Source organism: Lepeophtheirus salmonis, chromosome 6 (genome assembly GCF_016086655.4).
Source record: "Lepeophtheirus salmonis chromosome 6, UVic_Lsal_1.4, whole genome shotgun sequence".
In the NCBI taxonomy this organism is placed as follows: Eukaryota; Metazoa; Arthropoda; class Copepoda; order Siphonostomatoida; family Caligidae; genus Lepeophtheirus; species Lepeophtheirus salmonis.
The window spans coordinates 53,934,485-53,960,773 of NC_052136.2; the positions used below are offsets into that span (position 1 = coordinate 53,934,485).

Below are 26,289 nucleotides of genomic sequence, written 5' to 3' on the forward strand. Positions count from 1 at the left end.
TCGTATTTAATTTACGTTCTCTCTTTTTCCGCTTGTTCAATATTATTTTTTTAAATTTTTTTTGGGCATTTCCGAATCAACAACCTATACCTTAATAAAATTGAAACACGGGAATTGATCTTGTTCTATGAAAAAAATCAACCTACTAGCAAAAAAACAAACTTGCTGTCCAGAACCCAGTAATTTGGTTTGACCAGAATGAAACAAAGTCCTACGTGCGTAACTTAGAATTATTAACAACTTTTATTTTATGTTTAACCTCTGTATTTGTCTCCGTTTTTGAAATAAATGTGTTTTTATCAATGTTTTTCTAAGGGAAACGAACATCTGAAACAGTCTTAAATTATTTTAATACTATATAGGATAGGATACTAACACAAGCCATAATAATCTATGAGGAGTTTAATTTTTTTGATGGGACTCTCATTTTGTACATTTTTATGTATTACTCTACCTAAATAAAATTTCAATGTTTTATATAGTATTATGTATATTTGTATAATTTAACAGTGCACAATTAAACTATATATCACAGAAAATATATGTATATCAATTATAATTAAAATAAGATTTGTATTATATAATAAGTATTTGTAGAAAAAAAAAACTAGTTTATATAGCTTGTATTTATTCTAGAAATCAATAAGTATAATTTTGGCTACTGCACATTTATTGTATATGAGCCATCATATCCATACTGAACTCTTATTACAGCATTCATTATAATAATTTAGTAATACTTATAATTGAAGAACACATGCAATTTTGCGTTGAACTATTTAAATATAGATAATAAAGAAAAAGTTATCGATAAATATATATAATATATATTCATAGAAGTATTAGTATCCATAACAAATTTTATACATTCCTTTTTGTTATGCATAATGTAAAGTGATTAACAATCTTGGCTAATGGATGTACACATATTATTTGTAATTAAATTATTGTATCTGTTAATGTTGAAATATCATTCGATTTTCCTATGAAAACACACAAATATATGTATTCTCTCATTTTAAAAAGTAAACAAAAAACCAATCAATCCAACTCGAAATTGACGTATTGTAAAAAGAAGCTATTGATGAAGAAGAACAAAGAGAGAAGATTGAGAGCGAAAGTAACATTCATTTCTTTGTATGTAGGTAAGTATGAATTTAAAACATTTTTTGTCAAAGCACCGTTTCAATTTCCGAAATCTCTGTTGACCTATATACAAATAGTAAAAATATGATTAAAGTTGATTTTTATATTTTGTGCACAAGTTGTAATTTGTATAATTTACCATTTCTACGTTTTATTACGTTTTATTTGATAACAGCACTTGCCAATTCAAATTTTAAAACATTGATACTTGAGTTTTGGAATACTTGATTAGAGCAGTTTGACAATTTTTGTGCTTAAAAACTCCATTGAGCTATTTCAAATATATAATCAATTGAACAAAGAAATGTTGATTTCTCTACTTACGACCTTTCAGTGTTGGAAATGTACTGCCTAGTCGAAAAAATTCCAAAAACACGTCTTGTTTAATGAATTTAAAATCTAATTTAGAAATGTTTTATGAATAAAATCATTCATTTTCTTTTAAATATAATTAATAAATAAATTTTAATTAATTATTTTTTACTTTCTGATGAAAAAAAAAAAAAAAAAGTTATTTTATATTTATCGATTTTTAGAAAAAAATAATTGTTCTTAGAAATAAACACTGAACATAATTTCGAACAATCAAAATATTCTGACTAAGCATAAAACTTGCGGACGTAATAGGGTTAGTTACCAATTATAATTTGAATTTTGATATTTTATAACAATTTAGTTATTATGTATTTAGAGTTAATACTATGGGCATTTGAACTTCATAGTGTACCACATAACACCTATAAATAAATTATTATTATTAAAAAAAGAAAAAAATATGTCAAAAATTCACATATTGAAAATTCATGAAATATTCAATTATTACATTATACTAATTACAAGTATTCTAAATTTTTCATTCAGAGTTGTTCATCTAATTTTTGGTAAAAACTTGTACAAATTTGCAACTTGTACACGACTATTGTTTGCTATAATATTATATACAGTGGTACCAACCATAGCATTACAAAACTAACAAATGATACTTTTTAAAGAATGAAGGAAAATATATACTTAAATACAAATTTTACCATTGATTTTCATAACTGAAGTAAATACAGATATTTGCAAAAAAAAACAAAAACATCTTGAAAATCAACTTTAGTGGAAGACGAATTCAATATTTATGAAAAAAGCTTTACTTTATTCAAATGAAATTTTGAATCGATCTTGTCATCAATATCTTAGGTTAAAAATGTGTTATGATTAATTTATTTAATGGAAAGTAAAAATATTTGTCAATATTTCTCCACTGAACAGTTTTCTGTTTTAGTAGGAGTGGGTTGTATCAGGCAAAGTTTTATTTTAAACTAGGCTATTTTTTAGCCTCCAAATAATTTATCTAGAAATAATATGACAAAAAAATGGGGTTGGCCTCATAGACAAAGTGATCCAATCCCCTTTATGCGATTGCGTCCTATTTTTTTACCCGCGATACAGTATTATCTATATCTTAGCTGATATAATGGGTAAATACTCACTCAATCTAAAAATTTTATCCGATAGATCTTTAGAGGTAAAGTGCTTTAAGACACTATTTGGAATGCTTCATTTTTTTTAAATCTTCCTTTAATTGGTTAGATGGAGTTGCACTGATTAAGTATAAGTAAACATTATAGTATTACAATTACTCCATCTCACTAAGGGATCTTCTCTAAAGTCCATATCAATGAAGTCTCTAGTATCGACCGTACGCAAACTTATGCACATTGAGTTCAAGAGAATAATTTCTCCCGAGCACGTTGTCTATTGAGCCACGTTGTTCCATTGCTTAAATTCGATTTTAGTACAAAAACCTGGCAAAAACTATCAATTATAGCTGCTGTTCTCATTATTTAGCAAAATAATCGGATAATCTTTTTTTTTTCTGGAATCGGGATCGCATGGGGAAAATTATGTTTAATTTTCGATTTCGATTCTTAATTATTATTATTTATTTACTATTTAATACTTTTTTAAGTAATGAAAAAAAAAAAAAAAAAAAAATAGGATCTCCCCAAATTAAGGGATTTTTGCTTTTCACTAGAAAATTTAATTTAATTTTTCAATTTAGAAAAAAAAAGTTATGTTTTTGTAACAGCTGGGGATTCAAAAAAATTTCATTTTTTGTTAACATCTGTTGATTTTTTTTAAAATTTGGTTTGAAAGATTAGCATAGGTTTTGGAAATTTTTTTCCAAAAAATTTAATTTCTCAAAATACTTTTATTTTTTGTATTTTTTTTCTAAAAAATTCCAAAAACCAAGCCCTCCCCCCCCCCAAATATAATCATGCGGACCCCCCTAATATCAAAACTGTATTTTTTAACTATTACTTAAAATATTAAAGAATCAGAATTTGCATTGTGAATTTTTACAAGAATCGCATCGAATCGGCATCGGGATTTTTTTTTTTGGAATCGTCCCATTACTATATAATATGACTAGATAAGCTATTTAGAAGCAAAAAAACTGAAACTTAATTATAATCTACAAATCTATAAAATTGCGCTTTATACAACCCACTTCTAGTTTTAGTACGACATGTGCTAAAATTTACTTCATTTTGCACCGTGTAGGTTTTTTCTGGTTAGTTCCACCACTGTTCTTTGAATTTCGAGGAGACGCAACTTTTTCGCAAACGTATCTACGCTCTTGGATTAATTTTTTATTGTTGTTGTTGTTACATTCGTTGGTGGTGGATACGTCGTGAAGACTATCCGCGTTCCTTAATTTACTTGTTGTCCTATGGGGAGGAATGGGAGGTGGAGGGGAGAGATAAACTACTTCATCTTTATCCTTTGTCTTTTGTTTTGGCTTTTGTGGCAATGAAAATAAATGATCAGCTCTACATTGTGGGATAACACTTGATGGAAGAGTTGTACTATTATACTCGGGTAGTACATCGAGTTTATGCGAAGACAATGTCCCTTGGGATGTTGATGAATTCATTTTTGATCTCATTAATTCACTATAATAAATGGTAAAAAGAGTTTGAAAAAATATATTTTAAGAAATTGGATTAAGTTAAATAAGTATTTATAAACAAAAGTACTTACTCATTGGATCGGCATTTTTGCATTAGTACTTGGTTCTGGACTACTTTGAACTTATTGGAATCTGAAGGAGTATTAACAGGAAGAACTGATTTTAGCCACCTTGGAATCTTTTCTGTGAAAATTGAGCCATTTCGGGATCTAAAAAATGAATTATTAGTACAACATATTAACAAAAATTGATAAAAAAAGTTTTTAACAATAATTATATCTTCATTGTATTTCGCAACCTTTACTCTAAAAAGGGAAAGGAAAAAGACTCCATATTAAATCATTTCTCCCAGTTATATATATATATATATTTTTTTTATAGGAGTAGATAGATTTTGCAGTTTAGGAAGAGCTAATTATAGTGATTAAGCTAGGTCAACGTTCTTAGCAAAATAAGGGGCACTTGTACTCACTGACAAAAAATACATAGTATATTGTTATAGGAAGATAATTTTTCAATTTATCAAATTTTTTATTTAGTACGCTATTGTTCATACTTTTTAAGGTATCGTGTGCCATCATCCAGGAGAGACAAGGGTTGTATCCCTCGCTGTCTAAGCTCTTTTTCTAGACGACGAAGTTTTAATCGAGATTGATCTAAATCATGACGAACTCTCATCAAATTACTATCACATATTGGATCTTTACATCGATGCATTTTCATAAGTTGACTTGCCTCGTAGACAGTACCACGAAACGTTAAAGTCTTACCCATGCTCTATAAAAATTAAATAATAATATTAAACTGCAAAGTTAATTTTTTTTTTATAATTCATGAATTAATTGTTTCATAATACACAATAAGTTCATACAATTGGGTATATAACAAATTTACCTGGCTAATTAATGCACAGCAACCAGCTCTGTCTGTTTTAACTACTCTTCCTCTGAGGTAATTAATGTACACATGCTCAAGCCCCATCAGACCAGCAGCTAGTGCAATTCCACAAAGTAAGAGCAAGAACGCAGATAGAAATTGTTCTGGAGCAAGAGGTTCACTAGCCTTTTTTTCTTCCTTTTTTGGGTTGCATGTACCTGTCAACCAAAAACGTCTTAAACGCTCCAAGTCACCTAGAGACATGAATATTGATACAAATAAAATTATAGAGCTCCATAATTAATTTACCATTTTCTGAATATTCGATGATTTTTCGATTAAAGGACTGAAAATGTTTCGAGTTTCTTGGAAAGGCTGCTGCATATCCAGTCATAGCATACCAAGACCCAACTGTTAGTAGTTTACAATCTTCGTCTTGAGCTACGAGATATTCCAGCACTGTACCGTCATATACAAATGCATCCAAATCTCTGAAATATAAATAGTTGATTAATTAAATGGAGGTCTAGGTATTTTAAAAATAATTTTTACCCTCTCTTAACAGCAGATACCCCGTCAATCACATTAGGCTTATTATAAGGTTTCATATGCTCGTACATTTCAGGAAAATGTTTCTTCAAAGCTTGCTCTGTGTAAGTGTGTGGAACAGTACCAAACTTTATTGGAGGCTTAACACTCATGGGATTTGACAACTATACATATCATTATTAATTAAATAGTAGTTAAAGAAAAATAAGGGAACAAATGAATCATCACTTACTCGTGTGTCATCTAGCCCCGAAAAAGTATCCCAATCCTCCCTTGTGATCATAAAAGTTGCCAGGGAAGCAGTATATATGGCGAGAAATACGACAGCAAATAAAGCAAAAACTGAAGCCATAAATCGAGCAGTAAACGCTCTTGGACAGTCCATATTCACTGGTGCTTGAAAGAGTAAAGCCCAAACCAGCCAGTAGGTTCGGAAAAGGGAAAACTTGTGGTCTGGAGCTGGGCTTGTTTTCATGTCATAGCCGGCAGGACTTAGCCATTCAAAAAAGAATATTGTTAAGGCAGATATTTGAACTGCAGCAAATATCACTAGAACCCAAGATGCAGCATCAAATGGCTCTGAAATATTTCAAATAAGAATTACTTTCATTACTTATAATTTATATTTAGCGTAAAATATCATGCTGACATTTTAATAGCTAGTAAATATAATATTAAAAGGACCTAAAAAAGCTGTCGGAGAAATTATTCCAGTTCTTTTAGCGACTAGAATAGTTGTTCCAGATTCTAAGAAGGGAGCTGAAAAGTCAATAACGGACTCTCTTTCCCCATTGACTTTAAGAGATGTAAGTACCATATCAAATTTCTTTTCCACAAGCGAAGACATTAGGCCATTCCATTTACCATTCTTTAAGAGATAGATAAGAACCATTATATTTTTTGGCATATATTAATAATCATATTTTGTATAATTATAAATTATTTCAGAGGAAAACTGTATCTGGTTTATTTAAGATGGATACAATACGAAAAAGGAAGAACGAAAATATATACATCTTATACAAACTATAACAATAATTAGTAGATTTATTTCCTTCTTCAAGGTTAATCATTAATTATCTAAGAAGTCACGTTGACAGACATAGAAAATAGTTATTAATCACATCAAGTTGTAGGTATATTGAATATAACATTTGCTACTGACCAACTTAGCTTTTTCAAAGGCCCCAATGGTGGGTTTACTAAATTGCTTAAGCATGCAAAAAATTTCCGTTTTTTTTAATATTTTTGTACACTTCAATTGATAGAAAATTTGGATAAATTTTAAAGTTACCACGTATGGATTATAATATTAGTAAAAAAGAAGAAGATATGTCTCTGCAATAGAGGTGGATTATGTATATGCTTCAGCCAGAAAAACTGTGGCCGAACCTTTCAGCCCGACAGTTATTTCTAATGTAAAAAAATTCCTTTACAACTAATCGATAACGTCATTTTTGATTCGACACCCTAACAAAAATAAGCTGAAGTAGACGTTATTGATTATTTTTAAGTGTGACACTTTTGTAGATCGTATTTTTATGATTTATTTCGTACCGACATACCTGAAACACCTAAAATGAAATTGAAAACATGGGCATCAAAAGTCATACACCCATTTAAATAAGTTCAAAATTAAAGCCTTTTTCGGGATTTGATTGTACAGAGATATCTGCAGGGTGAAAAGGCTGTAGCCCCCCAAATGAAGATTTTTTTTTTGTTTTGTACTAGAAAAAAAAATCCAGTGGAAGCCCCTTTTGTGTGATATTTGACTTCCACATTTCGATGCTTGAAATATATTTAGCTCTCACGAGTATATCATGGAATTCTTTTATTCGATAGATTATCATATTTTGTCCCGAAACCTCGCAAGCTGGCCCGAAATCCGATACTTAGTACCCAACTAAATGATAAAATTTTGAATCCAAATGTCTTGATTTTCTTAGAAGAACCATGCCAAAATAGTATGTAAATTTCAAATCATAAACATACATTTCTCTCCTGTATAAACCCGTTTTCTGTTTGGTGAATCAAAATAAACCGACTTTGGCGAAGTTTGAGGTATTCCATGTCATTTTTGAGGTAGTACATGGCATTTTAATTTGAAATAATTGGATTTTAAGGTCGAAACTGACCATTTTATAGCCTTTTGACAAGCCAATAATAAAAAGTACATTTTTTTACTCATAACATCCTATTTGGGACAAGAGGACTTATTATTAACAGTTTTGACACAAAAATCCCATATCTTTAATATTAAACTTCCCAGAGAGCCCTCAAACTTTCCCAAAGGCAGTTTTTATTCTACATAGTAGTAGAGGGAATATGAGATAATATGAGAACCCAAATATAATTTGATTTATATAAAGTTACATTTATGATACTCTAAGTATTTAATTTTTTTTTATTTTTCATTTCGACAAATAAAATATACTTTTCACATATTTGCTTTTAATGAATGCGTTTTATAAGAAAAAAAAATTGATTTATTACTAAGTGGTTCCTTATTTTCTATATATTTATTTAAGACGTTAATTTTCTTGACTATTGAGTTAGTGATGAATATTTTGGAACGTTTTGTAGGAGGTACAGGAGTAAGAAAGAAATACTCTATAGATACATGAAACGGGCACTCAGCCCCGCCACCTATTTTGGACTAACAAAAGGATATTTGTATTCTTAAATTTCTCTCAGTAATATCATAGAGATGGCACAGAAATTTCGATGGACAGTTAGGCATAGTAAAAGAGTAGTAGATTAAAATCTACAGGCCAGAGGCGTCCGCAAGATTATAAATATATATATATAATTTTTTTAGGGAGGGGGCTGGGTTTTTGGAATTGTTTAGAATTTTTTTTCAGAAATCCATAGCAATTCTCAAAAAAAATCATTTGTTTGGAAACAAATTTGAAAATTGACAGTAATTAATATTTTGAAAAAAAATTAAATTTCAATCAAAGTTTTTGAAAAAAAAAAAAAAATCCTATATAAAAATTTTTGGAGAAAAATTTCGGAAATCCAAAGCTTTTCATGAAATATAAATTTTTAGGTGAAAATTTGTAAATTTGAATTTTTTCGAAAAAAAATTCAAATTCAATTTCAAATATTAAATTTTCTTGTTAAAAACAAAAATTAGTTGATTTGGGAGTGTTACAGCCCCTCCAGCTTACTCCTTGCGGACGCCCTGCAATTTACAGCAATGCTCATAAGCCATGGCAAAGGATAGAAACAAATCTTAGTATTACCTTTGGATACGAAATCCACAACTTAAGAATTTTATATAAGATACGAGCTGGTTGAGAGTTGACGACGGAATGTGAGAGACACTTCAAGCTTAGTTTTTTTAGTTATTTCTTTTCGGATAAATTGATTTGACTTACGCGCTCCATCCACGAACGAATTAAACTCGTATATCAAGGAAATAAGTTAACTAAGTTAAAAACGGAGCATAAGTATTACATAACTTATTAGTTTGTATATTAACAAAAAGACTATTTTATGATATAGCCATGACGTATCAATTAAGACAAGGGCATTGACAGCTAACAAACAAAAAACATCCAGTGTTTTTGTGTTAGCGAGGTAATGCCATACCCTCTCCCTCCCTTGTCACAGCCGCTTGTAGCTGAAAAAACGGTAATCTGTAGTAATCTATTTCAGAATGAATTAATTTGATTATTTGACATTGGTTTACCTTAAACTTGGCGGAGCCCAACTAGCAGTGTTGGACTTCGGTTTAGAATTACTAGACCGGTCTGTCACCCTTGATGATTTTTGTTACACCAAACTAGTTCAGAATTTCAGAAAAGTCATGTTTAGACAGGTCTTAGAGAAAAAATTGATCTAGACCGGGTTAAAGGAAAAAAATCGGTCTTATTTAATATTATTTAGATTAGCAAAACCAATTATAAGGGGGCATCCTGCAGGGTCTAGCTAATGGAGCCTGGCTAGTTATACTCTAATAAAAAAATTTACGAGTTCAAAAAAGAGAATGAGTGTCCGTGTTTAAAGTATTCCTTAGAATACGAATGAAAATACTGGACTTATCTCATTAGTAGATAAATTTTAGTCAAAAAGTAGACAAACAAAAAAAGTTATTTTATTTCTTAAGTTGGTATCTCCTTTACCAAGTGTCCGTTTTTATTATCCTTCACTTTTAATTCCAAAAACTAATAATTGATATATTATAACGGACATGAACTGAAATTATAAGAAATCAAAGATTAATTAGAAATATGCCATTGGATGACGGGGACATTTATTATAAAGTCTTTATATTCACTCAGAGGGGATATATTATCAGAAATGGAAATTGTGTAATAGTGCAAGGAGAAGAGAGGAGTGAGACATAATATGGTGTCACTGATGTAAGACCATTTTTAATCTCAACTGCCTGTTCTATGATTTGATTTTTTTTGGGGAGAAAATTACTGCTATAAAGAAGAGAAACTTCTAAATTTAAATAGCTTTAGTACAGGGAAAATATTAAAATTACATTTAAATTCATATATATTTATTTTACTATACATTTTTAAATCCATTTACATCAAAGATTGGTGGGCATTTTTCTTTTAAAGGGAGATGTTAACACACTCGCCTTATTAAATAATTAACCAAAAATAAGAAAGAGCTCACACATCACCCGTTTTACATTTTATAATAACTATAAATAGTTTTTTTCTTTACACTGATCCCTTTTTTAGATATACTATTCTACATCGATACTTTATTTATTCTTATAAAAAGTGGAAAAAGAGTATCCCTCATCTACGTTGTGTAAACCCGACTTACAGTGGGATCATTGATGTGCTTACGCACGTATTTTACAAGCATATTTTCTTTCTTATTATTATACTTATGGCGTAACCTTCAAATTTTAACTAATTTTCTATGAATTGAAGTGCAATAATAAGAACAAGAAGGGAGAAAATATGCGAGCATAAGTAATTCAGTGAATCCACCTTAAAGAAGTGGTTAAATATTGGCACACTTGTGAGTATTTTATAAATTATTTGTCGCAACTATTCATCTCAAATAATGCTATGAGCGTTTTTATTTTTAAAGGTTTTTTCTATTCATGTTCATAATTTTGTTTCTTCATCGTTGTCATCGAAATAAGCTATAAATTTATTTAAGTAGGAGTGAACATATCAATTTTTGTAGTCAATATTGATTTTTTTTTAATGTTTAATGCATTGGCACTAAGTATGTAAAGACTAACATTGAGAGACTTACAATTAAAATACCCCATTTTGGATCTTCTACACGAATCAAATCATATTCAAACTGCAGATCATCTGCAAATTTAGCCAACAAATCAATACAGAGACCAGAACAACACTGACTAGTTGTATCATTTTTCATAATGGAAGCTCCTGAAGTAGCGTTGCCACTCGAACTAAATGTTAAGAATATAAATTAATGTATTGGGTCAAAATCTATCATTGGTCCTCTTACCCATTTGGTATACGACAAGGAACACCTCTGTCTACATTGCATCTCCCTGTTATGGGATCTGGAGGAGATAAATTAATGAATGGAGGTTCCTCTAGAAATCCCACTGTGAGATCAAATTTTTCTGGAACACCTTGAGGAGGAACGTGGCTATGACCTGGCCATACAATATCCTTGATATCCAAACCATTACTTTCTTTTTTATAGCTTTGCCATACACCAATCTATGAAATGCATGAATAGGGGTAACTATGTTTTTTATTAGTACGTACTAATCTTACCTCTTCCCATACAAGGTTTGACCATACTCCTGGTCTTAGATTCATTATTTTGAGCTCAACAGATTTAAGAGTACCGTCAGGCAGGAAATCTATATGTGGTTTTGCAAATTCGCTATTTTTAATCGTAACATTTCGTAAATATCTAGAAAACAAAAAAGTTATAAGAAAAAGAACGAGACTGTTGCCAAGAAAATCATCTTTTCAATAGCGAATAATTTAGATATAATGTTGACTTATGATGCTTCAAGAAATAATATAATATTTTTAACAATATTACACCCTTTGCTAAATATGAGTACATGAAAAAAAAGTAATTAAACCTGCAAATGATATCAAAAGATATAAAACATGTACGCAAACTAATAAATATATGTTGAAGTTTTATAAGATTTATAATTGAATTTACCGATGAAATCGCTCTCCAAAACTCCATCGAGACTCTAATTCATTAGATGCAGATGTTGTCATATTACAAGAGAGCTCTGGTACTAAATCCGTTACTTTGTTTTGAGGATCCGATAAGTAGGCCTCAACTCCATGAGCAAATACCTTCATTGCCGTTGGGATTTGTTTGACTAAATGCTCCAAAGAAGTATCAAAATTGACGCCTGAAAAATTTAATAAATAATGAACTATTGTTAAGGATCATTACTCAATATAAAATTTATTTATATTCAAGGAGATAATAAAAAAAATTAAAAAAGGAAAATCGATTTTATGGTCTATTTTTTTTTACAAGAATTTATATACATAAAGTACCAAGGTATATTTTGTGTTGCAAAATAAAAGAAAATGTAAAACTGTTTGCCTTTATGATAAATTAAAGCTTTCAATCTTTCGATTCCCCTTATTTTTATCTTATTTTTTTATTGTCTAGATTATGAATGAACTATAAATTCATAAGTAGTGCGTTTGAGCAAATCCTGAGCAATAACTATTTAGGACAAATCAATGACCATATATATCTTCATTGTATCTGTTAACCATTTTTTCAAACAGAAAGCAAAAATGTCCAGAAATTTTATGGTACATAGGTAGTTTACCAGTTAATTCAAACTCCCCAACTGTTGGACTAATCTTAATTTAACATTACAGAGATGTATATTCACTAAGGTGTCACATAAAATTAAAAGTAATTTTTCAAAATGCATACCCAGCATTTTTTTCTATTTGATCTCAGCTACTCGAATATGAAAATAAATTTATCTATACAACAATTACAGGTGCCAACGAGAGCTTAAAGTCAATTCGATGACTTGATGGTAGGGTGGACCAAACCATTTACATTCAAATGAAGATTACACCAAAATTACTAATCATAAATGTATTTTAACTCGTTTGACTATTAGAAAGTATATGTATGTCTGTTGAGTAAAACTTTGATTTGTTTAATTTGAAGTATATCCAAGTAATTCAGTAAAACGTGTTTCAACTTCCCCAGTCTACCTTATTCTACATAAAGTGATAATGTTGATTTTATCTTTCAAAATTGATGAATTGGACTCTATTTTATTTATTAGGGTTATTTTTACATAATAACGCAATAAATTAATGTTTTTTGATATATTTTCTTTTAAATGAAACCATCGAAGTCTTTCGTAAACTTTTGAAATATATATAAATTTTTTCGGGCTTCTATCCAAGCAGAATTAATATCCCATAAAGATGGAGCTTCACAAAGGAAATCATCTTTTTGAAACGAGAAAATAGTGTCATGCTTTTGACCGATATGAAGTAACATTTTTTTTTCTGAAATCAAGTTTTATATAATGACAGATCATTCTTAATCATAGATCGGGTTCTAAATTCATTTGAAATTAGTTTGAACTTGTTTATATATATATCAGAAATAATACAAAGAGATTGTATATTATATTGGAGCTCCTAGTCTCTAATTGCCTGTGAAGTTAAAATCAAAATAGGTCAAAAATTTATCTAATTTGAAATTTAAAATGTAATATGTAAAACCTCACTATCTTCAAAATATACTAAGACTTAATGGAATACTATTATGATGAATAAAAAAGGTATTATTTATCAATTTTGAAAGATAAACTCAACATCATGACTTTATGGTGAGTAGGGTGGACCGGAGAAAGGTGAAACACGTATGACTGAATTACTTGGAGATACTTCAAAATATACAGACTAAAGTTTTACACACCAGACATACATCTATTTTCTAATAGTCAAACGAGTTAAAATGCATTAAGTACTTTTGGTTTAATCTAATTTGAATGTAAATTTCCTGGTTTACCCTATCATCAAGTCATCGAATTGACTTTAAGGTCTCGTCGGCCCCTGTTATCGTTGTCTTAGAGATTTTTTTTTCATATTTTAGTAGTTGAGATCAAATAGAATAAAAAATGGGGGGTATGAATTTCAAATTTTTGAAAAAAATAAAATTAAGTTATATGCATCTCTTGGAACACCCTAATGTACACTACTTAACTTGATATTATTTCATTTCGACAAATACCTATATAAGGAAAATCATCGAAAATAGGATATGTGCATTATGGGGCAGTGAAAAATGATTAAAGTAGTTTTATTAGTAATCTGGACTTCCAATAATTTGTTTGTTAGGTCATGGGCGTCAGAACGATCATATTTTGAGAGGGGCTTGGTTTTGGATTTTTTTTGCAAAAAAAACAAACAAACTAAAATTCAGATCTGTTCCATAATAAAATACTATTTGGAATCCATCAAATCAAATCTTACAGATTCAAAATGAAAGGTTTTAAAAAAAGAAAATTTCTTATTCTATTTAATATCATAGGCGTCCGCGTGGGGTGGGCTGGAGTGGCTGTAGCCTCACCTCCCACCCAAATCAAGGAATTTTTGCTTTTCAATCGATTTTTTTTTCATTCGGGCAAATTAGATGGCAGAGGCAAAAAATTTAATATTTGATTTTCTTTTTCAAAATAATTTTTTTTTTTTTTAAATTTTATATTAGAAATGTTTTTTTTTGATAAAAGTTTACTATTTTGTAAATAGCTGTGGATTTTAAAAAAAAATCACAAAAAAATAATTTTTTTGTCAATTATGGATTTTTGAACTTTTTCCAAAAAAATTAAATTTTTTGTAAATAGCTGTGAATGAAATTTTTTGGGAAAAAATTTCATTTTTTGAAAATAACTATTGATTTTTATATTTTTCGTCAATTTTCGAATTTTTTTTCCTAAAATATAAATTTTCTATGAACAACTATGATTTTTTGAATTTTGTTTCCAAAAAATCTAACTTTTTGTGAATAACTACGTAATTTGAAAAAAAAAATCAAAAAGCATTTTAATTTTTTTTCAAAAAAAAATCCTAAAACCAAGCCTTCCCCCCAAAACACCCTTGAATTTTTTTTACCTTTTTAAAAGAAAAAAAATCTCTTTTTAGTTCAAGTTTCTAACATACCAATATTTTTATTTTTCATCTATAAAATAAGACGAAAAATAAGATGAAAAAGACGACAGGATGAAGCTCTTTTTTGAAGTGAAGCTTCTGAAGCATGTATGCCAAATCACTTTTTATTTCTTGATGGGAATGTCCAATGGAATGGTCTTGGTCGTTTACATACTAATTATCTGGAAAATGGCCTTACTTTGAGGACAAATAGATCTATCAAACAACCCTTACAAATATGAACAACAGGAAGGTATCAAGATATTTCTTGAAAATCTCACAATATACATAGCGTTTTTATTCCTCGAAGGTTACCTTCTCATTTGGACTTCAAAGCTCTTAGTTTTCCATTTCATTGGAGTAAATACATCTTATACCAGAAATATGTTCAATCATGCCAGGATTTTGGTTATGAAAGATATTGTTGAAAAAATAAATTTATATAGTAGTGGAAAAAAAACATATCCACAAATAAGAACTATTGACAGGCGGAGCGACATTTGCCATATACGTTACGATCATTTGGAAATTTTAGCCTCCTTGTTTAGGGATTCAATCATAAAAAAATCTTATAAACGATTGGACATTAAAAATTGATAGTTCTATAAAAAATCATTTGGATGGTGTTCAAATAGAAGGAAGTAAACTATAAAACACGAGTCAGTTATGCTAAATATAATAAGGATTGACAATTGACTTCTCGGAGGCTAAGTCCATTCCATATTCATCTATTCAAACAAGACTCACTTCTTATATTTAAATAAAATCAATTTATATACTGTTAAAGATGGAGGGGTAGGGACATTTCAAATTGACATTTTTGAAAAAGCAGAACAGCATCACTTTTATACCATGAAATAATACATTGCTCCTCGACCTGAAATTCAATGCAACGACTGTGGTCGGAAATTTCTTTCAATAATATTTTTATTTGTCATCTATTTTTTTACTGCTTTTCAGAGGTTAGAGCAAAAATTTCAATCTTATGGGGCTCTTAGACTGGAGCATTGTAATGTTGGGGAAAGTTGATATAATCTATGTTCATTTTCTAGTTTTTCCAAATTTTCTGCCAATCATACATTTGGAATGATTTCAAAATATTTTAAAAATCAGCAATGTATATATGGCATTGATTAATTAATTGAAGTAGTTAATAATGCGTCTTCACAATTGTCTACAAAACAAGATGAGTCTAAACAGTTCAAGTAAAAAATACTTATATCTGAATACTTTGGTAATATAAAAGGAATATAAGAATATCATAATGTCCCCCTCTGATCATCCTGGAATTGTAAGAATGAATAAGTGGTCCAACAGTAAAGAAATTAAATCGTTAAAGCTATTAAAAATTAGCATCTCATCTAAGAAATTATCCATTTTAATTCCTGAAAATCATTTATGAGAAGAAGCTCTTTTAACAGAAAAAAGGAAATAATATCAAGAAAGCAATATAGCTCCTCTGATCAATTGAGATAAAAAAATATTTAGGAATTTTTGGAACTTTCTTCAGGCCTTCTACCTACATCAATCTCGTTTACCTCGGGTCCTCTTTCTACCTTGAATCCGTTTCTTACCTCGAGCCCTATATCAACTTTAAATCCGTTTCTTACCTAAAACCCCTCCCCTATTTTGAATCCGTTTCTTACCTATAACCCCTCTACTATTTTGAATCTATTTACTACATCAATCCCTCCCATAATTAATCAGGTTCCTTTCCCAAGTTCTCTTTTTACCTCATCAGTCATCATCATGAGTTAAAGAAAAGTGCTTCAATTGTATTGGGTGTTCCTTATATAAATAAATAAAAGCTAAAATGTAGATGGTGTAAATTTTGCATAAACAAACATTTAAACAGTCGTTTCAAAACATTAATAAATGGCTGAATCATTGTTATCTCGATCCTGAGAGTATAATACATTGAAATGAAAGTTATGGATAAAGAACCAAAATCTCCAAATAATTATCCTATTGCACAGGTTTATCGAATCACTGAACACTTTAAATACATAAGATCATCTGAATGCTTAATAATCATAAACTATAATCCATATTAATTTTTTTCTTTGATTAAGCAAAGATCGATTACTCTCAAGTAATATATACATTTAATTAAGTTTAAATTAAAGAACTCTTAACATTAAAGAGATGATTAAGAAGAAGTATTACCCAATAAGATCCCAAGTATCGTCATTCGCTTCTTGAAATTACTAGAATAAAGGAACTCAAGTCAACTTCTATAATTTCTATCTATTTTCTTTCTCTCTTCAACCCCGTATTTTTACTTCATTCCGCGTTTAATGTTGACAGTTATTGGTAATTTATATGATACAGGAGTGCAAAAAAACCTTCCATCAAAAATAAAAATCTAATATAATGAATACAATATTGAAGAAATCAAGGGAATTATAAATGCAGAAACATACTCTCAGTTGCTTTAATAAACACAGATTACATACCTAGAATTAAGGAATCACTATCCTCATCCTTCTCCAAAGAGCAATTTGTGTCCTAGATCCTAACTCATATTTGATATTCCTCTGAATAATAATAAATTATATTCGTCAGAGGCTGAAGAAGAAGTTAAAGTGAAGAGATTCATTAAAGGCATTCGGAAAAAGGAATGAAACAGTCAAGACTTTCTTATTATTATTTGTATTTCAAGTTATTAGTTGAAGTATACAATAATCAAAAGAGCTTCTTACTCTTTAATATCTACTACGAACCTAAAATGACATAAAGATAATGAATTCCTTCAGTTAGGTGTTTCGTTGAAGATGAGTGGCTCAAACGCTCTCTTCAATATTAAATTCTAGTATCGACTCGGGAAGATAGAATAATTACGACACCTACAAATAGAACAGAGCTTAGGTCATTTATTGGTTTAGCAAATCAACTTCCAGGCTTTTTATCATAATTTAGCAAAGCCGCAAAACCATTAAGACATTTGATGAAATTAAAGAATGAATTTGTTTGGGACAATATACATACCAAAGCTATGGAAGAAATAAAGGACATATTGACGAATACCCCTGTCCTCGCCATTTACGGTCAGAAGAAGGAAACACCCCTCGAAACGGATGCATCCAGATTGAAAGGTCTTGGATTCGATCTACTACAAAATCACGGTACGCATTGGTAGAGTCGGAATCTCTTGCGATTAATTGGGCAATTAGCCAGTGTCACATTTACTTGAGTGTATTACCAATGGTTGAAGTCGTCACTGATCATCATCCACTCCCAATAATATTCAAAAAAATTCTCTAAATCAGATCGAAAACCTATAAGTCCAAAAGATAAGGATGAATCTCTAACATTAACAATTTTATGTTATATGGAAGAAAGGAAAATATCATTAAGTTGCTGATGCTTTATATAGAGCACCTGTTGAAGACGAAATATTTAATACGTTTAGCCATAGCCAGATTCACTCTAATGGAAACAAATATTAGGAATATTGGATTTATAGATCCTATTAAAGAAGAAATTAGAAAAAAAGCTAAGCTACATAAAGACTATCAAATTTTAGTAAGATTTGTTGAAAGCGGTCTTTGACAGAAGAATATATTTTCGAATATTTCAGATTGCTCCAAATGTACTGAGCTCTACAGTTTATTTTTCTTTTCTCTTATTATATATTATATTGGTGATAGATATTATATCAGTTTAAAAGAATCCTGCCATTTTTTCCATTTAGACACTTATCCTTTTTTTTTTATCATGACATTTTTTCCGCTGCCATTTTTTCATTGACATTTTTTCCTCATACCGTATATACATGAAAGAAATTTCAAGAATTTTTACAAAAAAATGGAATTATTTGGTCACCTTCGAGCCCGTTTTAAAGTAATGGTATGACAAAAGCAGCCGTGAAAAATATAACCTTGTAAGTACAACACTCAACCAATCAACTCCAATGAATTTCGTGACGGATTACTAAAATATCGTAATACACCTCGTCAGTGTGGGTATTCTCCAAACAAAATAGTTTATGGCAAGAATTTGAGATCCCATATTCCTACTCTCGATTATAATAAGATTAAACAATTGGACAATCACGATGTAGTAAAAGCAATACAATTAGAGAGAGAGGGAGAGATCAAAAAAATATTATAATAAACACTCTAAGTTCTGGAGGTTTGGAGGACAGTACAGATTCAAAGTTCCGTTTCAAAAAAGTGGAACGATATTGGAAAAATCATTAAACAAAATAGTAGAACTTATCTCATTCGTCTCGATAATGGGAGAATTTATCGGAGGAATAAGAAGTTTCTACGTTTGTTTAATGGAGAAGAGGACAAGAAAGACAGTAAAAGAGGATATGAAAATATTGTTTGTAAAATGAAATTGAGAAACAACCCAAATAAACGGATCATGTTTTGTATATAGTATATTATCGTTCGAGAAAAAGGGATTATTATATAATGATGTAGATATTGTATTGTTAATATGTGTAGCTATGGTATGTATATATATGCCATACAATATGATTGTGTAAAGGAATAATAAAGTGTATAGTTTTAATATAGACCACTATGGAACAAGGTGCATAAGTCTTGCTCTTAAAGATATAACATTATACAATCTAGTTATCTTTCACTATTTTCTTGTTATAATATTCTTCAATCCTAGACATGAGTGAAGGAAATAAAAAGATAGCTAGGACCCAAGGACTGTATCAGAGAACTGTTGAATGGTAAAAAAGATCGGACTGATAAAAAAAAAAGATTGAAAAGGGTGGGAAAAAAAGAATTATAAGGGGATCAGCCCTAGGACTGATCCGACACTACGCACCAATTCATAGAGATATAAAGTATTTTTATCTCTATGGACCACATATATATATCGAAAGAAAATTAAATCAAGGACATTATAAGGATGTTTATTTTATTTTAATATCCCCGTCAATTTTTGTAGTCTTTAAGTAAGAATAACGGGGCCTCTGCAGGGCTAATCAAAATATTCTATTAAAAGAAATGGAAAATTGAAGAATACAAATCCATCACATACTTTTTTGAGAAAAAAAAAATCAAGTGTCATTTCTAGTTGCCTCACCACATATCTCCTGACAGATATAAACTAAAACCTGCTAGATTATAAACTAAAGTGCTCCTTGCTTGCTGATAAGTTAAAACTTTTAAAATAGTAATAAATAGTATTCGATCAGTCCTAGGGACTGATCCTCTTACCAGTATTTTTTCCTTGCCCCTTTCAGTTTTTTTTTATCAGTCCGAACTTTATTAACATTCAAATTTCAATGATCCTAAGGACTGATACATCAGTCTTTCAGACCTACGGTGAAAGCCATCTTTTTATTTTCTTCACTCAATGCTAGGATTGAAGAATATGATTAAGAAATAAGAAAATAATGAAATAATAGCTTTAACATATTATAATACGTTGCAGACTAGAATAATTTGTGCTCAGGTTGCGTGATTTCAAATTTAGAAGTTATTGCGGTAATTTTATTACCGCTTTGGTATTTATTATGTTTATTTTTTGATAACTCAAAACTCAACATGATACATTACTTTAAATGGAAAATCATCAATTTTATTACAAGAAAAACATATATTTATTTAATAATCTATACACTTTTTTAAGCAAATTGAAAGTTTCGCTTAGAAAATGCACACTTATATTTATAATCAGCTTATTCTACTTTGTAAGTAAAAATCAAAACATATGGGTTGAATAATTTAGTATATAATTAAAATTCTTTTTATAGATTTGACACATTTTATTAAAGTTTTGTGAAGTAATTCCAATTTTAAAAATCATCAAGAGTATACTTTTTAGAATATATGACGGATCTCTTAATGGCATATTTCAAATCCTTGAAATTAAAGTATTCTACTTTTTTTTCAAAAACTATCTTATTATTTTTTTTGTAAAATCACTGCTACATATATTATTATAAAAAAACTATACCAAAGGGTTCTAATTTCATCAACAAATTTTCCACTAATCTACAAATGATACATTTAGTTCCTAATCAATCATTTATTATATGATTATGGTGGGTTCATATAAATTATTACACAATAGGGTGTGAGAGCTTTGAGCTTATAAACTATACCACTTAAATTTTAAATACATCTTCTGGATATGCCATCCTGTTGTATTGTTCCTTGTTGCTCAAGGAGAGGGGGGATCAAATTTACTTCAGACAGTAGCCTTTCTTTAAATGGCGGATTGCCGTGAAAAGAATTGAAAGGAAAGATACATTAATTACTACAAACATACCTTGAACTTACGCCGACGACTTTTTTGCTGATATAAGTACATGTACAGTAACACACAAAAATACACATGTTGATATGATGTATTTGAGGAAATTAATATAGAATTATAACTAAATAAATATTAAAAAATACGGAATTAAATATTCCTTGATATGTATTGAACAAAATGTTCATTATAAAATTTTATAAGAGGAGGAAGAATTTTTTTTTTTAGAAAATAACTCATTGTCAAAAAATGCTTCCTCAATAAATAGATCTTTAAATGTGTAGACTAAGAAAAAACATTTCGACTTCTTAGTCATACGAAGTTGTCGTTGAATCTGGTAAAAGTAATTATAATTATTTTTCCCCTTTATTTCTCAATTTCGAATTTCTAAGAATGAAAAATTGGGGCCTGTACAAATTTTTCTTTTCATCCTGAAAAGGAGCATTTAATTTCAAGAATATCTTTTTCACCAACACATCCATCAGGAAAGTCACCCAAAAAGTTATACTCATTGACTTCATTATCGGTAGCATGAGAATATTTTTTTTTGGCTGAAGACTTATGAGTTTTACGATGGGAGATAGTGGCAGAAACAAGAGTTGGTGGTTGAAAAATAGACTCGTTGGTAGAAAAATAACCAGATTTAGTGAAATCTAGTCTTCCATTACTCAGCTACATAACTTCATCCCTTTGTGCATTGATGCAAGATTATGGTTCTGAGTACTACTCCCTACCTGGCGGTAGACAACATAGTGCCAAATATGAGAATTCAAGATAATCCTGAATTCTGAGGAGTCTTGCTATAGTGGCATGGGATTCTCTTCAGGAATCTGAAAGAATGAGCCGACGAAATCATCATGAAGACGCTCAATCAACTGGATTTTCCTTCCCTGAGTGTGGTCACCTCTTCTTGAAAGTTTACACTTCAACTCCGTCAATGTCAAGTCAGAATAATTTGATTTTAAATCCATATTTTAAGAGATATTAATAAGGAGTAATGAGAAAAAATGTAGAGCGTTTACAAACAACGTCATTTGGTGGATTTATATTGAACTTCTTTGTTTACTCTTACACCCTATTGAATTAAATTACTATCTTGAATCATGCATGGATGATTCTGATCTTTTTTTACTGATAAACCATACAAATTCCCTAGATCAGGGCTTTTCAAATAATATAAATGAAGTTGGGGCAAAAAGGAAAATCAAAACTTGGAAAAATTTATAATTACAACAACAAATCTAACAAAAGTTTTAATAGCAATTTTTTGAATGGAACCTTGAATTGGGACCAGGAAATGCATTACAGCGTTGATTGATTTAATTAGAAGCTGTGAACAATTCCCGACGTTTATTGAATAATACTTTCATGGTTTGGAAAAAATGACTAACCACAAAATGCTTTAAGGTATTTTTTCTGTTTCTTTTTGTATGGGAAGTTTGTATAATACGATAAAAGTAACTATGTTGTATATAAAGTCAAATTTGGTCTAACTGTCACTTGTTTTAAAAGTGCCACTGCACTTAGCGGTCATATTCAGTTTTCAAATTTATAATTGTTTTGGAATATGAAACCTCATCTAAGAGGTCCAAGTACCAAGTTGTCAGGCAAGGGATAAATAAATACAGGTGTATTTATTTATTTACAAAATTATTATCAGTGCGGGCCCACTCAAGAGCTTGGTCTATGGGCAAGTACCCACTAAAACCGTCCCCGATTGGGACTCTCAAATGTTGTTACATGTCTCAAGAGGTAACTGTTTGAATAGTTCCGCTCTCGAGGTTAAGAAATGGTAGGAAGGGGTTACATTCGCACCCCTCAGTTGAGATATGTAGTAGGATTGGGATCAAGTTAAAAATGACTTCTGATCTGTACCAAATCATAACAGAATCACTTTATATATATATATGTATATAATATTTTTAACTTGTACGTTAAAAAAAATGATAAAATCAAAAATTAAATAACATCATCCATATGAACATTGCTGGATTAATACTTATCTAGAACAACATGGAAGCACGGTATTAAACGATAAAAAGTAAATATAATATTAAATAAATAAGTTTATTTAGAAACTAAATATGCAAAATAAATGTACATACAACTTTAATATATTATATATGTAATAAAATGTAAATATGATGCATATCATAATAATTTTTCGAGATTTTAAAGAATTTTTTTGATGCGTTCTTATTATTTACGAGTATCTACCCTAACGATGATTATGAAAAGGGAGACGAATAGAGAAAGAAATACATTACCTATGGGGAATAGAGAGGGAGTTGGAGATGTCTGAAATTGGGTGCACTGAAGCATTTATGCGCCCATAATTTCTCCTCTTATTTATCATTTAGCAATTCACTTCATAAGTTTTTTTTTGAAAATTTATAAGTTACCAGACTACGTAAAGATAATCTATATTAATAAAGCAAAGTGTGTTTGCCTGTCAGTGTTAATGTCTGAATGTATGATAACAAGTATTAAATGATGTATATCATAAACATATTTTGATCTAAGAACAATGTAGTCGTGTTAATGAAATATTGCAGGCGCCTGCATTAGACCCACTAAAAAAACAACAACACTTTTTTGAGTTTTGTTAGGTTTCCGTATTTTTTACTACGCTTTGACATGTATTCCTCATTTTTTAATGCGTAATCTATCATCTTTTTGTTTTAAACGACACAAAATTTTTATTTTAACTTGATTTCAAGGTTCAATAGCTTCTTTTTTTTCTTTGTCTGTCATTCTTATTTGTCTAAACAAGCTAAAGAGCTTGTGTTTCGAGGATCTGGAGCCCGTATAAGTGTATATAAATAACGCATTTTTAGCATTTTATACGTTCTTATTGTAAATTGGTAGTTCCATAAAATCTTGCTTAACCACCTGACAATATTTTTTCAAAATAATGTACTACTGTCTTAGCACAAACAATAATTTTTATTATTAAAGTCTTTAAATTTTACTTAATAAGGTTATCTTAACATGAAAATTTGGGACACTCCGGAAGAGTTATCCGGACAAATCAGTTTGTTAGTTAATATTCACTTTAATAATACAGTGTTTGAAACCTTGACACCCGTGATTTCTTCTTTTTGTAGATTTAAGAGCTCAAAATGGATGATAATTTGAGCTTGCACCAAATTAGCTAATATCTTGCCAAAAAAAATCGCACTGACTGTTTTTTTTTAAACAAGACATTAATAGATTTAAACGTAAATTGTCTTGTCTTTAAAAAGTTGTATATATAAAAACCAGTGTTGCCAACTATTTTTCCAATAATTGATGAAGAAGTACTATTTTTTGAAAAAAGCGATAATTTTCAAAAATTGAAGCAAAAAACCCCCAAAAAATGATTTGCTTTCTTCTCACATGTCAAAGTATCGGAAAAAATACGGAAACCTAACAGAACTTAAAAAAGTGTTTTTTGAATAGGTCTAGTCTGCATGTATACAAAAAGCATAATTTATGTTTGTTTTTGTTATTGGTCTCTTATGTATATTATAATCCATGTGCATTTTCAGTATATGTTAAGATTTGAATTAAATATAATACTGGTTTATTAAAATGATTTTCTTTTTTTTATTAGCGAGTGCTATTAAGACTAAAGTACTCATAAGTTATCCCAAAGTATTATTTTTTTTTCAAACTCTTATTATTATTCGTTCAATCTTGAGGACAGACCACATATGAATTTATATAAATATTGAGTATTTTCTAGTGAGTGTGTCCATGAAAAACAGAGTAAGACTGAGGATCTATAGGAGAGTTATTTTGTATATTCTTAAAACAAAACTTGTCTATTAGCCTACGTCTAATTACTCCGGGAAATGCAGGGTACTACCGCTATTAATAACAAGAAAAAGGAATAAAATATGCGTGTTAAATGAGTTCATAAACACTTTTGTGAAGCCACCTTTATTGAGTATTGTCTTGTCTGATAATAGTTTATTAATTTAGAAAATAATATATCCTTGTACAGTACATTCAGTCTACAAAATTTAATATTCTTTCTCAAACTAATATTTTAGATTATATTTTATACCTGTAAATTCAATTTGTTCACTGATATTCACTAGTATTATATATAAAAACTACTTGTGATAAATAATTAATACATTTTATGTTACTAAATTATCCATGTTAATGTTGGGATGGATTAACACCTTAGAAAAGTACTGGTGTTTGAATTTGAAGGGAAATATCTGAGGGTTAATGTTATTTACTTTTAGGTTGCGGGAATCGATGATTGATTTTTATTACAAAATGTTATTCAAATAATATATTTGGTGATAGTTATTGTTATATATATATCTATTTTTTTTACAAATCCATAAAGTAGCTCAACATTCCTGTTATCAAAGTAAGCTGGTTTGATACCTAGGACTATTTTTCATTCTGATCCGACCAGATTCCTGAACTCTGTTTATTCGAAAATGCAACAAAAAAATTAAAAATCCAAAAACAAATTATTGTAATAACGGAAAAAGGGAGAACATGCTGGGGGGGGTATGGGGGGGGCTAAGCCTATTGAATACGAATTAAAAAAAGGGAATTATAAAGTGGTTTAGTGAGTTTGTCTTATGTATCTTCCTTCATTATGGTTAAAAAAGGAACCAATTTATATAGTATTTTGTTGTCTATAGACAAATGTTACTAAATTCTGGAGTCATTTAAAGTACTAATAAAATAATTCGAAATAAAATAAATAAAAAGGGTACTTCCTACTATACTACAATATAGTTTTTATAGAGTTTAAATCGGAAGTATTTTCGGAATAAAAAAAGAAGAAGAAAACGTAAATTGAATGGCAAGCCTGACAATTTGACGAGTGTTTGAGAGGAGAGCAGCTTAGTTGTTGTGACATTCATTAAATTATCTGTGAGATGAAGGAAATCCTATTCCGTATCAAGTAAAGATATAGCTAGGAATTACTCTGTTTTCAATCTTCAATTATACTCTAAATCCAACAAGGACTCCTCAGCGTTACTCTCTGTCATTCATGAACATTCTTTTAAAAACACTGTAAATATATTTAGAGTATAATTAGAACACACATGGTTACATTATTTAGGAATTATTCTTTTGTCATCATCAAGTCAAGAGCAACATTGGCGAAGGAATAATCATAACAACGTTAAAAATAAAAAATACGGTTAAAGTTATTAACAAAAAACTCCCAGGCTAAAAAAGCTTAGGAATTACGACCCTAAATATGTTTATTCACTTCAATTTTATAGATAAGATAGAATTGTAGTATTAAAATGTTCACTTATGTGTAAGCATTCTCGTCTATCTTGGATATAAATTGTTTTAAAAATGCATTATAAAATACGTATAAATGAGTTTAAATATAATTATGATATGTTCGTGCCCTTATGCTATTTAAAA

At 29.5% G+C, this 26,289-nt stretch overlaps 1 protein-coding gene and 1 long non-coding RNA gene across 3 annotated transcripts in view; both read right to left on the minus strand.

Moving 5' to 3' along the window:
• Nucleotides 1-472: 472 nt before the first annotated feature.
• LOC121120175 (NMDA receptor 2) overlaps nt 473-26,289 on the minus strand; it is a 164,638-nt gene continuing 138,821 nt past the window's right edge. The window contains exons 6-18 of one of the 2 annotated variants that reach the window (XM_071889693.1): nt 11,675-11,876; nt 11,269-11,410; nt 10,991-11,211; nt 10,769-10,931; nt 6,218-6,401; nt 5,766-6,112; nt 5,537-5,697; nt 5,294-5,475; nt 5,003-5,238; nt 4,665-4,885; nt 4,180-4,317; nt 3,681-4,091; nt 473-1,209 (exon numbers count right to left, since the gene is read on the minus strand). In XM_071889693.1, the coding sequence (XP_071745794.1) occupies nt 1,173-1,209; nt 3,681-4,091; nt 4,180-4,317; nt 4,665-4,885; nt 5,003-5,238; nt 5,294-5,475; nt 5,537-5,697; nt 5,766-6,112; nt 6,218-6,401; nt 10,769-10,931; nt 10,991-11,211; nt 11,269-11,410; nt 11,675-11,876 (2,645 nt within the window). In that variant the 3' untranslated portion in view covers nt 473-1,172. The remainder of the gene's footprint in view (nt 1,210-3,680; nt 4,092-4,179; nt 4,318-4,664; nt 4,886-5,002; nt 5,239-5,293; nt 5,476-5,536; nt 5,698-5,765; nt 6,113-6,217; nt 6,402-10,768; nt 10,932-10,990; nt 11,212-11,268; nt 11,411-11,674; nt 11,877-26,289) is intronic. The other variant, XM_071889694.1, reaches the window with a different exon arrangement.
• On the minus strand, nt 16,871-17,791 carry LOC139905877 (uncharacterized). The gene is made up of 4 exons (XR_011780987.1): nt 17,653-17,791; nt 17,388-17,510; nt 17,121-17,232; nt 16,871-17,009 (listed from the first exon to the last, which is right to left on the minus strand). It is a non-coding gene; the product is annotated as an uncharacterized lncRNA (long non-coding RNA).